The following is a 12,184-nucleotide window of genomic DNA, read 5'->3' as shown; positions in this document are numbered from 1 at the left end:
GAGGTCCTGGGCCCCCTTCACCGCTGCCCCCTCACCACCAGATGCCTGGAGGAAGAATGCCTCATCTTCCGCCTCGGAACACTTCAATCCCACGGCATCAATGTGGACTTCAACACTTTCCTCATTTCCCCTTCCCCCACCTCACCCCACTTCCAAACTTCCAGCTCAGCACTGTCCCCATGACTTGTCCTACCTGCCTATCTTCTTTTCCACCAATCCACTCCACCCTCCCCCTGCCTCCGACCTATCACCTTCACCCCCTCCCCCACTCACCTATTGTACTCTATGCTACTTTCTCCCTACCCCCACCCCCCTCTCACTTATCTCTCCACCCTTCAGGCTCTCTGCCTGTATTCCTGATGAAGGGCTTTTGCCTGAAACTTCGATTTCACTGCTCCTCGGATGCTGCCTGAACTGCTGTGCTCTTCCAGCACCACTAATCCAGTGCTGAGTCTCAAGTGAATGTGTAATTAAATCTGGAAATTCACAGCAACCATGGGAATTCTCACAAACCTTTGTTCAAGGAGGAGTCGTCATTGAAGAATGACCTGACTGTTTTTAACATCACCAAAAGGAAACGTTGAAACCCAACGGGTGTTAGACAAATGTGAATAGATCCTGTCAATATTCCATTGCATTTCAATAGTTCTCCTTATGCAACAAACTGGGACCAAAGAATCTCAAAGTATCAAACAACAACAGAACGTGATTGGAATTAGCAAACACATTGGTTGGAAAAAGGAGTTTGAATTTGTGGGTGCCATATGGTGAGGAATCCATTTTTGTCATCTGTGCTGAAAACTAGTCAACGCTTTTTGCAAAGAGAGAGAATTCCATCAAACTAGCTGCAAGTTATCTGAGCAGCCAAGGTAATAAATAATCAGGTCTTGAAAATGGGAGTAAGAACACATCCCTCCTCAAATAGTTGTGACTTAAGAGTTCACCTAAGAACCAACCTTCTGAAAATTTGTAATATTGTGCAGGGAGTGAAAAAGTAATTCCAGGTTTCAGCTTTAGTGGAATCAGAGACCACAGGATAATTTTGATTGAACATATGGCAGAATTAGGCTCCAAAGTCATATGCTTTCTTTGTTTTTATACTTCTATTATAAATTTCCTTGTCCATATTTCTAATGAAAGCTGTCTATGTAAGCTTGATCTACTATAATTATTCTAGATTAACAGTGGTCAGCATGTTTTGCCTTCACCAGGGGGTATCTTATCTTAACTTGAATTTCAGTTTTGTTTTCAAGGCTGCGTTTGCTGAAGCCACAACTGCAGACTCCATCCCATGTAGCTGCCTGCATCCAAAATGGCACAAATCAAACTCAGCCATAGAAAACCCCACTGATCTCACTTGCTGTCTGTCTCTTAAACCATGACTGCCTTCCTTGCCACCTGACTCACCTACTGCTTTCTGCCCTCCACTCATTACCCCTCTCCTGATCCCTCATTGCTTCACTCCAAAATCCTCAAGTCTTCTTTCCCAACTCTGTTTCACACTACTACTGACACTTGTCACCCTGCTTTCAAACCCTGGCCATGTGGGTAGGCAAGTGAGGTGTTCAGGCTAAGTTAGAAGAGTGGTGAAGGTTTCAGAAGCTTCAAGAGGGATCAGGGGGTGGTGGTGTGGCAAGGATTGATGTTTGATGGCAAAGTAGAGGTTGGAGGGCTTGTAATAGGTTTGGAGATCTCTTGGAGAATGTTGTTAGGAGCATGGTGCCCAGTTGCAGCTGCTTCTCAGACAGGCCCTTGGACAGAGGAGATAGGTGCCTCTGCAGATGTTCTGAACACACCAAGTCTTTATCTTCTGCAACCTGCCATCTCCCCTGAGGCTCAGGAGAACTCTTCAACAGCAGCTAAGTTTTAAATCAAAATGTGTGATGATAGAATGAGCAGCCTTATTTAAAGTTGCAACCATTCTTCCTTGAAACAGATTGGCTGCCTGTCCAACCTCGGGCTTTTGTTACAACCAAATATGGATGAGTTCAAGGCTTGTGTCAGGAAACAGATTTCTTTGGTCTTTACTGTACCATGCGCCCCAGAGCCACAATTTCGTTAAAATTCAATGCTTGATTGAATGAAAGAAATCAGTCACAGATGCAATGTAACCTTCAAGTAGTCACTTCTTCACTTGTGTGTGATTGGGACTTGTACTTATGGACTGCGTGTACCATCTGTGGCTAATTGTACATTTTATTCCGTTGAGCTTTATTTATGAAAACTGCCGCCCAGGTCTTAATTTGCACTAAATCCATTCCTTTGTTCCCTCCCCTCCCCACTGTGCTTTCTGGCCTACCTATATTGGTTCTGTTTGTACATCCCTCATGTTCTCTGAACACAAGCATTGATTCGACGTGCCATAATAAAACTGCAAACTGACCGATCAGTTAGGAGAATAGCAAATATAATTTTAAAAATCTATCAATTGAAAAATGATTTTGATAACGTTAAGGTGGATTGCAGTGGGAACTTTGGTGACAGCATTGAGGAGTGAATACATTGTGAATGAGGAACAAGAGTAGATCCTTCAAGTCTACTCTGGCATCCAATAAGATCACAGCTGACCTGGCTTTGTTTGAGCTCTATGTTCCTTCAGACTCCCAATAACTTTTCATCCCCTTTGCAATCAATAATCTATTTACCTTGGTCTTAAAAATTTCTGCATACACTGCCTTTTGAGGCAGAGAATTCTCAGAACAAAAATGCTTCCTCATCTGTCTTAAATGCGTAATGCCTTATTTTTAAACGGTGGCTAGATGTTTATTGAAACCTTCATTGCTTTAAATTTCCTTAGTTATAAAAAGGTCTGGTGCAAATGTGTCAAAAAGCATCAAATTAGGCAGAAAAAGAAAATCAATTCCAACAAAATTACCAGAAAGTGCTTGTGTGCACATGCACCTGTGTGTGGGCTGGTCGTAGACAGGATTGAATTTGACTGTGATGCCTTCCATTATTGAATAACTTCCCAAAGTTCATTGTACAGATTCACATATGGTCACCTATATCATGCAGTTATTAATGGACTACACTACAACAACATTCAGCTCTTACTGGAGAAAGATCAGAAATAATTTCTGGTAAACAAATCTATGGCCCCGATGGGATACACCCTAGAGTTCTGAGAGAGGTGGCTGAGGAAATAGCAGAGGCATTGGTTGAGATCTTTCAAGAGTCACTGGAGTCAGGAAAGGTCCCGGATGATTGGAAGATGGCTGTTGTAACCCCCTTGTTCAAGAAAGGATCAAGGCAAAAGATGGAAAATTATAGGCCAATCAGCTTAACCTCGGTTGTTGGTAAAATTCTAGAATCCATCATTAAGGATGAGGTTTCTAAATTCTTGGAAGAGCAGAGTCTGATTAGAACAAGTCAACATGGATTTAGTAAAGGGATGTCATGCCTGACAAACCTGTTGGAATTTTTTGAAGAGGTAACAAGTAGGTTAGACCAGGGAAACCCAGTGGATGTGGTCTATCTAGACTTTCAAAAGGCCTTTGATAAGGTGCCACACGGGAGGCTGCTGAGCAAGGTGAGGGCCCATGGTGTTCGAGGTGAGCTGCTGGGATGGATTGAGGATTGGCTGTCTAACAGAAGGCAGAGAGTTGGGATAAAAGGTTCTTTTTCAGAATGGCAGCCGGTGACGAGCGGTGTCCCGCAGGGTTCGGTGCTGGGGCCACAGCTGTTCGCATTATATATTAACGATTTGGATGAGGGAACCGGGGGCATTCTAGCGAAGTTTGCCGATGATACGAAGTTAGGTGGACAGGCAGGTAGTACTGAGGAAGTGGGGAGGCTGCAGAAGGATCTTGACAGGTTGGGAGAGTGGTCCAGGAAATGGCTGATGGAATTTAACGTGAGCAAGTGCGAGGTCTTGCACTTTGGCAAAAAGAATAAAAGCATAGACTACTTTCTAAATGGTGAGAAAATTAATAAAGCCAAAGCACAAAGGGATCTGGGAGTGCTAGTCGAGGATTCTCTAAAGGTAAACATGCAGGTTGAGTCCGTGATTAAGAAAGCGAATGCAATGTTGTCTCTTATCTCAAGAGGGTTGGAATATAAAAGCAGAGATGTACTACTAAGACTTTATAAAGCTCTGGTTAGGCCCCATTTGGAGTACTGTGTCCAGTTTTGGTCCCCACACCTCAGGAAGGACATACTGGCACTGGAACGTGTCCAGCGGAGATTCACACGGATGATCCCTGGAATGACAGGTCTAACATATGAGGAACGGCTGAGGATACTGGGATTGTATTCGTTGGAGTTTAGAAGATTAAGGGGAGACTTAATAGAGACGTACAAAATAATACATGGCTTGGAAAAGGTGGATGCTAGGAAATTGTTTCAGTTAAACGAGGAGACTAGGACCCGTGGACACAGCCTTAGAATTAGAGGGGGTCATTTCAGAACAGAAATGCGGAGGCATTTCTTCAGCCAGAGAGTGGTGGGCCTGTGGAATTCATTGCCACGGAGTGCAGTGGAAGCCGGGACGCTAAATGTCTTCAAGGCCGAGATTGATAGATTCTTGTTGTCTCGAGGAATTAAGGGCTACGGGGAGAACGCTGATAAGTGGAGCTGAAATGCGCATCAGCCATGATTGAATGGCGGAGTGGACTTGATGGGCCGAATGGCCTTACTTCCACTCCTATGTCTTATGGTCTTATGGTCTTATGGATAAAATGATTTTAGTCTTTTAGAGATTAGAAGGACATTAGTAACAATGCTAGTATTTAAATATTGTTGTCTCTTCACAAAGGCAATCACAATATTGCCACAAGGAAAGATTTCCTTTGTATCCTCGGTACAACCAAACTCATTCATATTTCTTTAAACAGGTTGTATCCAGGAAATCTCCTTTTCCATCATTGTTGAAAGTTACAGATATGAATCCATGCTATATCAAGCCCCATGTATTAGTTATTGGTCAGGCTTGGTGCCTTCAATAGTTTAAAAGTCATCCGCAATCTCTCCCTCTCCGTCCATGTAGCATCACAGTTGTCTAAATGTTACAAAGCATGGTTTGTACCATGATATCACTATGGAACAAACTGAGAAGACTGTTGCTAAGAACATTCCAGGTGAAGGGCTTATGCCCGAAACGTCGATTTTCCTGCTCCTCGGATGCTGTCTGACCTGCTGTGCTTTTCCAGCACCACACTCTCGACTCTGATCTGCTGTTCCCAAGAACTACCTCAGCTAGCACAAGGACTGAGCTTGTACTGGTGTAATACTGCACAATTCAATAGCTGTCTAAGTTTTCAATCTCCCCTCCACCCTCTTCCCCCCACCCTTCACCCAGCCCTAGCACCACAATCACCCCCAGCCCAAATATACAAATCATCCCCTGATGTCTGGAAGTAATTGTTAAACTAATGTTTTCAATGTAATAAATTCAGAAAAATTGCATGCTCACATCGAATGATGCTACCTGCTTCATTATTCACAGTGCATTTGCCATGAGCCATGTTAAATATGGAGCGTCGTGAATCTACCAACAGCCTGTAGTATCCAGCAGTCAAGCAAGCAAGGTTCATTGCATCTGTTGACTCCATTAATAATATGATGGGCTGCAAACAAAGGCACAACAGCAGTTTAAAAATCTTACATCTGAGACTGAAAAGTTAATTTTGATTTATCAAATCAGTGAACCTTTCTTGTAATAGTAAAAGAATTACACAGAAATTGGCCCCATGCACTGACTGAATATGAGTCATCTCATAGATATGGAACTCTTTTTAAAACTCACAGTATGATTAGATTAGATTCCCTATAGTGTGGAAACAGGCCCTTCGGCCCAACAAGTCCACACCGACCCTCTGAACAGTAACCCATCCAGACCCATTTCCCTCTGACTAATGCACCTAACCTATGGGCAATTTAGCACAGCCAATTCACCTGGCCTACACATCTTTGGACTGTGGGAGGAAACCAGAGCACCCGGAGGAAACCCAGGGAGAATGTGCAAACACCACACAGACAGTTACCCAAGGCTGGAATCAAACCTGGGACCCTGGTGCTAAGAGGCAGCAGTGCTAACCACTGAGCCACCGTGCCACCACTGTTATTATTGTTAAAATTAAAACTATCTATTTGGAATTCAAACTATCAAATCCATTCACAGGGTGATAAAATAACTCATGAAATGAAATCTTGTCAGGTCTATCCTGCCAAGACTTATTCGCCCAACTAGGAACAAGCCGGCGTTTTCAGCTCTTTCAGTTGATGTTACAGATATTTAAAATTCAAGCTTCCAATGTTCTTCATGTTAAAATGTACCTATGAGGTAACAGGAAGAGCTCCAGAACTTTGAAACTTGATTTGTTATTTTTTACTTATGTCTTATCAACAATCTCCCCACTCTCTTCTGTTCTTTGCCCCCAATCCCCTTCTACAGCAATTGCCTCACCACCTCCAAGGAAACAGCATTTTCTCACCTTAACATCCAACACGTTTAGTTCAACTCGAACATTGTTTTCTTCTTCCGAGAACATCTCAATCTTGTTGACATGGCTGAAATCAGCCAGTAGTGCCACAAGGTGTGTTTTTGCATTGATTACATGGCTTATTCCATATCTTGGTCCCACTAATAAGGTGACTTCAGAGTGTTTCTCCCCTTGCTGTTACAGTGAAAAAAAAGACAAAGCAGGGTCAGACTTCAGTGTTGCATCAATTTGTAATTCAAAGATCGTCCAACAAATGGGCAAAGCTTTTACATTGGCAATGGGAATCAACTGTGATATTCTTGAAAAGTGCTACAAAATATGTAGAGTATCTCACTCAATCAGATGGGCCAATGGGCTGAGGAGTAGCAGATGGAGTTTAATTTAGAAAAATGTGAAAGGCAAATCAGGAAATGGACTTATACACTTAATGGTATGGGGAATGTTGCTGAATAAAGAGACCTTGGAGTGCAGGCTCATAGTTCCTTGAAAGTGGAGTCGCAGGTAGATAGGATAGTGAAGAAGGTATTTGGTATGCTTTCCTTTATTGGTCAGAGCATTGATTATAAGAGTTGGGAGGTCATGTTGCAGCAGTATAGGACTTTGGTCAGGTCACTTTTGGAATATTGCGTGCAATTCTCGTCTACCTCCTGTTGGAAGGATGTTGTGAAACTTGAAAGGGTTCAGAAAATATTTACAAGCATGTTGCTAGGGTTGGAGGATTTGAGGTATTGGGAGAGGCTGAATAGGCTGGGGCTGTTTTCCCTGGAGCATCAGAGGCTGAAGGGTGACCTTATTGAGATTTATTAAAATCTGTGGAGCTGGTGTATGGGAGAAGGATTCACATTTTTGGATTATTGGAACCTCTTCTGGGGGAGAAGTGAACTGTACAAGAGGGACTGATTGCACCTGAATTGGAAAGGGGCTAATATACTGGCAGGGAGATTTGCTAAAGGTGCTCGGGAGGATTTAAACTAGTAAGGTGGTGGGGTGGGGCACCCAGGGAGATAGTGAGGAAAGAGACAATCTGAGACTGGTACAGTTGAGAAAAGAAGAGTCCAACAGTCAGAGCAGGCAGGGACAAAACAGAGAACAATGTAGGACTGATAAATTAAACTGCATTTATTTCAAAGCCAGAGGCCTAACCGGGAAGGGCAGGACTGGCAGCTTCATGTTTCAGGATACAAATGCTACAGGAAGGATAGAAAGGGAGGCAAGAGAGGAGAGGGAGTGGCGTTTTTGATAAGGGATAGCATTACAGCTGTATTGAGGGAGGATATTCCCAGATATACATCCAGGGAAGTTATTAGAGTTGAACTGAGAAATAAGTAAGGTATGATCATCTTGTTGGGGTTGTATTATAGACCCCTAATAGTCAGAGGGAAATTGTGAAACAAATTTGTAAGGAGATTTCAGTTATCTGTAGTAATAATAGGGTGGCAAGGGTTGGGGATATTAACTTTCCAAACATAGACTGGGACTGCCATAGTGTTAAGGGTTTAGATAGAGAGGAATTTGTTAAGCAGGTACAAAATAAAAATCTGATTCAGTATGTAGATGTACCTATTAGAGAAAGTGGAAAGCTTGACCTACTCTTGGGAAATAAGGCAGGGCAGGTGACTGAGATGTCAGTGGGGAGCACAGTGACCATAATTCTATTAGTTTTAAAATAGTGATGGAAGAGGATAGATCAGATCTAAAAGTTGAAGTTCTAAATTGGAGGAAGGCCAATTTTGATGGTATTAGGCAAGAACCTTCAAAAACTGATTGGGGGCAGATGTTGGCAGGTAAAGGGACGGCTGGAAAATGGGAAGCCTTCAGAAATGAGATAACGAGAGTCCAGAGTTCGTATATCCCTGTTAGGGTGAAAGGAAAGGCAGGTAGGTATAGGGAATGCTGGATGATGAAAGAAATTGAAGGTTTGGTTAACAAAAAAAAGGAAGCATATGTCAGGTCAAGACAGGATAGATCGAATGAATCCTTAGAAGACTATTAAGGTAATATAAGTATACTTAAGAGGGGAATCAGGTGGGCAAAAAGGGGACATGCGATAGCTTTGGCAAATTGAGTTAAGGAGAATCCAAAGGGTTTTTACAAATACATTAAGGACAACTGGGTAACTAGGTAGAGAATAGGGCTCCTCAAAGTTCAGCAAGGCGGCCTTTGTGTGGAACCGCAGGAGATGGGGGAGAAACTAAACGAGTATTTTGCATCAGTGTTTACAGTGGAAAAGGACATGGAAGACATAGACTGTAGGGAAATAGATGGTGACATCTTGAAAAATATCCATATTACAGAGGAGGAAGTGTTGGATGTCTTGATATGCATAAAAGTGGATAAATCCCCAGGACCTGATCAGGTGTACCCTAGAACTCTGTGGGAAGCTAGAGAAGTGATTGCTGGGCCTCTTGCTGAGATATTTGTATCATCAATAGTCACAGGTGAGGTGCCACAAGACTGGAGGTTGGCTAAAGTGGTGCCACGATTTAAGAAAGGTGGTAAGGACAAGCCAGGGAACTATAGACTGGTGAGCCTGACTTTGGCGGTAGGCAAGTTGTTGGAGGGAATCCTGAGGGAGAGGATGTACATGTACATGTATAGGCATGGACTGATTAGGGATAGTCAACATGGCTTTGTTCATGGGAAATCATGTCTCACAAACTTGATTGAATTTTTTGAAGAAGTAACAAAGAGGGTTGCTGAGGGAAGAGCAGTAGATGTGATCCATATGGACTTCAGTAAGGTGTTCAACAAGGTTCCCCATGGGAGACTGATTAGCAAGGTTAGATCTCATGGAATACAGGGAGAACTTTCCATTTGGATACCGAACTGGCTCAAAGGTAGAAGACAGAGAGTGGTGGTGGAGGGTTGTTTTTCAGACTGGAAGCCTGTGACCAGTGGAGTGCCACAAGGATCGGTGCTGGATTCACTACTTTTTGTCATTTACATCCACATCATTTGTGAGCATAAGAGGTATAGTTAGTAAGTTGCAGATGACACCAAAATTGGAGCTGCAGTGGTCTGCAAAGAAGATTACTTCAGATTACAACAGGAATCTTGATGAGATGGGCCAATGGGCTGAGTAGTAGCAGATGGAGTTTAATTCAGATAAATGCGAGGTGCTGCGGTTTGGGAAAGCCAATCTTAGCAGGACTTATACAAGGGCTTTTCCCTGGGGTGGGAGAATCCAGAACTAGAGGGCATGGGTTTAGGATGAGAGAGGAAAGATATAAAAGGGACCTAAGGTGCAACGTTTTCATGCAGAGGGTGGTACCTGTGTGGAATGAGCTGCCAGAGGAAGTGGTGGAGGCTGGTACAATTGCAATATTTAAAAGGCATCTGGATGAGTACATGAATAGGAAGGGTTCGGAGGGATATGGGCAGGGGATAGGCAGGTGGGACTAGATTGGGTTGGGATATCTGGTTGGCATGGCCGAGTTGGACTGAAGGGTCTGTTTCCAAGCTGTACATCTCTATGAATCCATGACTCTAAAATCATGAAGGGTAAGTACACAAGGGCTTTCCCCTGGGTTGGGGGAGTCCAAAACTAGAAGATATAGTTTTAAGGTGACAGGGGAAAGGTTTAAAATGGACCTAAGGGACACCTTTTGCATACAGAGAATGGTGCGTGTATGGAATGAGCTGCCGGAGGAAGTGTTTGAGGCTGGTACAATTACAACACTTAAAAGGCATCTGGATGGGTATGTGAATAGAAAGGATTTAGAGGGATGTGGGCCAAGTGCTGGCAAATGGGACTGGATTAATTTAGGATATCTGGTCGGCATGAACGAGTTGGACTGACGGGGCTGTTTCCATCTATACATCTCAATGACTCTATGGCACTAATTAAAATAAAAGATAGTTGATTGGCATTTCAATTGTTCTCCTAATGTCAGAAGATAGCTTATATTACTTATGAACATTAGTAAGACTGTGATACTGATAGACCTGCTTGAACTCTCTTACAAATATTTACCATACTTTGCATAATGCAGAGCTTTTTGTTAACAGTAAACTGTGTACTGCAAGTAAGTCAAAGTGTATAGGAAAGATGGCAGTACAATGTAGATAAAAGGTCAATAAAAGTATAGCAACACAGGAGCCAAAGTTGTTTGTTTCAGGTTGAAAGATTTTTCTGGACAAACTACAGAAAGTTTTGCCATACACACTGTGACTGTTATACGCTGGGTTATTATTATCAAAGGCGGTCAAGTTCCTGTGGAATTTTGTTTCTGGACCACAAGGATGTGCAAACTATCAAGGTGATGTTGCTCACAGCTGAACATGAGCTCTAAGATTGAAATGAAATTCGAGAGTCCAATTTGATTATTTTTAAGACTCATGAAGGCAAATTTCACATTGTTATTTTCCTGAAGGTTTTGTCTGCTTAATGTTGACAAACAAAAACAGAGGATCGAAATTGTTCTGTCCAGGATTGGTAAGGAATAAGTTATTAGAACAGGACTGAAAGCACATTTTTGGTGAGAATTCTCGAGAGCTGTTTTTTGATTTTCAGTGCTACTTTTTGTTTGTCCGGGCTCCTTATCCAGTCTCACTAACTCCTTCATTAGGTGAAGCAGTCATGCTGCATCAATACTCTCAGTATCTGTGGGATTTGGACGCTCACAGCAGCAGAATTCAAATAATTCATCCTCATGATCATCAGTGGTCCATTGAATTTAAAGCCATGACACACAAGGAAAGCATTGATTTTTTAGATAACATAACATTTTAATTGATAGAAAACAATCAGTATAAATTTGCAATAACAATTTTTCTAAAACGAATTATGCAATTGTACACAAAAACCATCATTCTAAGTAAGCTATCCAAGAACTGGAAAGGTTACAGCTAAACCATTGTATATTTGTCTCGAAAATAACCTCAAATAATTCATAATGTATAAAATGCTTTGAGATGTCATTAGATAGAAATGCAAATCTTATGAAACAAATCTGTTCAATTGACACCGAGTTCATTAAGATATATATGGAGGAAAATAGAATGGGATTATAATCACCCCTGAGCTCCTGCAGCTTTAATCTAGAGATGCCACATTAATTTGTAACAGATTCACTACCTCAGTCTTCCTATTCTCACTTAAATGAATATTCCTATGTTTATTTTTGCATGCTCTCCCTAATTTGCCATCCATCATTCTCCTTCCCAGCTCATCTTTCCCTTTCTCAGCCTCTCTGTCACCATTTCAGCCCAATTTCCCCTTTCCATGGGACTCCCTCCTCTTCTTGGGACCGCTTTCCTCTGTGTAGCTAATCTCACCGCACTCCCTTCCCCCACTTTGCAGTCCTCTTTGCAGCCTCTCTCCTTCTTCCCATTACAGCACCTCTTTGTCCATCTGCCATTTGTATGACCTCCCTACCCAGTTTGCAGTCTCATTTCTCCCCAAGATCCTAGGAAACTAGCCTAACCCCTAGTCTTTCCTTCCTGACCTTGCTCCACAGCTTGTTTCCAAGTGCAGTAGGCCTTGGTCTCTGGTCTTGCTAGCCTACCCAGAAGCTGTGCTCCCTTCTGCGGCTCATCTCACTCCTCCAATCACAGGATGGTTCTTTACGAACGTTCCAGCAACAGTATGGGAGAGAACCGGCCTGAAATTGGAGGAGCAGCATTCCGTGGGTCCACCTTTTCTATGTTTGGTCACTACCATGTCTGGACTTCCCCAAGTGAATTAGAGATCATGGGGTCAGTTTTGCCCACTGCTCCACTGTACTGCTCTGGAAAATAATTAC

At 42.6% G+C, this 12,184-nt stretch overlaps 1 protein-coding gene across 3 annotated transcripts in view; it reads right to left on the bottom strand.

Moving 5' to 3' along the window:
• Positions 1-12,184, bottom strand: part of frmpd4 (FERM and PDZ domain containing 4) — a 646,818-nt gene that overhangs the window by 5,521 nt on the left and 629,113 nt on the right. For 2 of the 3 annotated variants that reach the window (XM_087992956.1, XM_087992957.1), the window contains exons 13-14: positions 6,432-6,614; positions 5,411-5,564 (exon numbers count right to left, since the gene is read on the bottom strand). In XM_087992956.1, the coding sequence (XP_087849082.1) occupies positions 5,411-5,564; positions 6,432-6,614 (337 nt within the window). The remainder of the gene's footprint in view (positions 1-5,410; positions 5,565-6,431; positions 6,615-12,184) is intronic. The other variant, XM_087992958.1, reaches the window with a different exon arrangement.

The sequence above is a fragment of the Chiloscyllium plagiosum genome, unplaced genomic scaffold, assembly GCF_037043375.1.
Source record: "Chiloscyllium plagiosum isolate Xiang-an unplaced genomic scaffold, Cpla_swu_hap1 HiC_scaffold_12, whole genome shotgun sequence".
NCBI lineage: Eukaryota > Metazoa > Chordata > Chondrichthyes > Orectolobiformes > Hemiscylliidae > Chiloscyllium > Chiloscyllium plagiosum.
The sequence above is the reverse complement of the archived record's forward strand: the minus strand, read 5'-3'. Positions and strand labels throughout refer to the sequence as shown.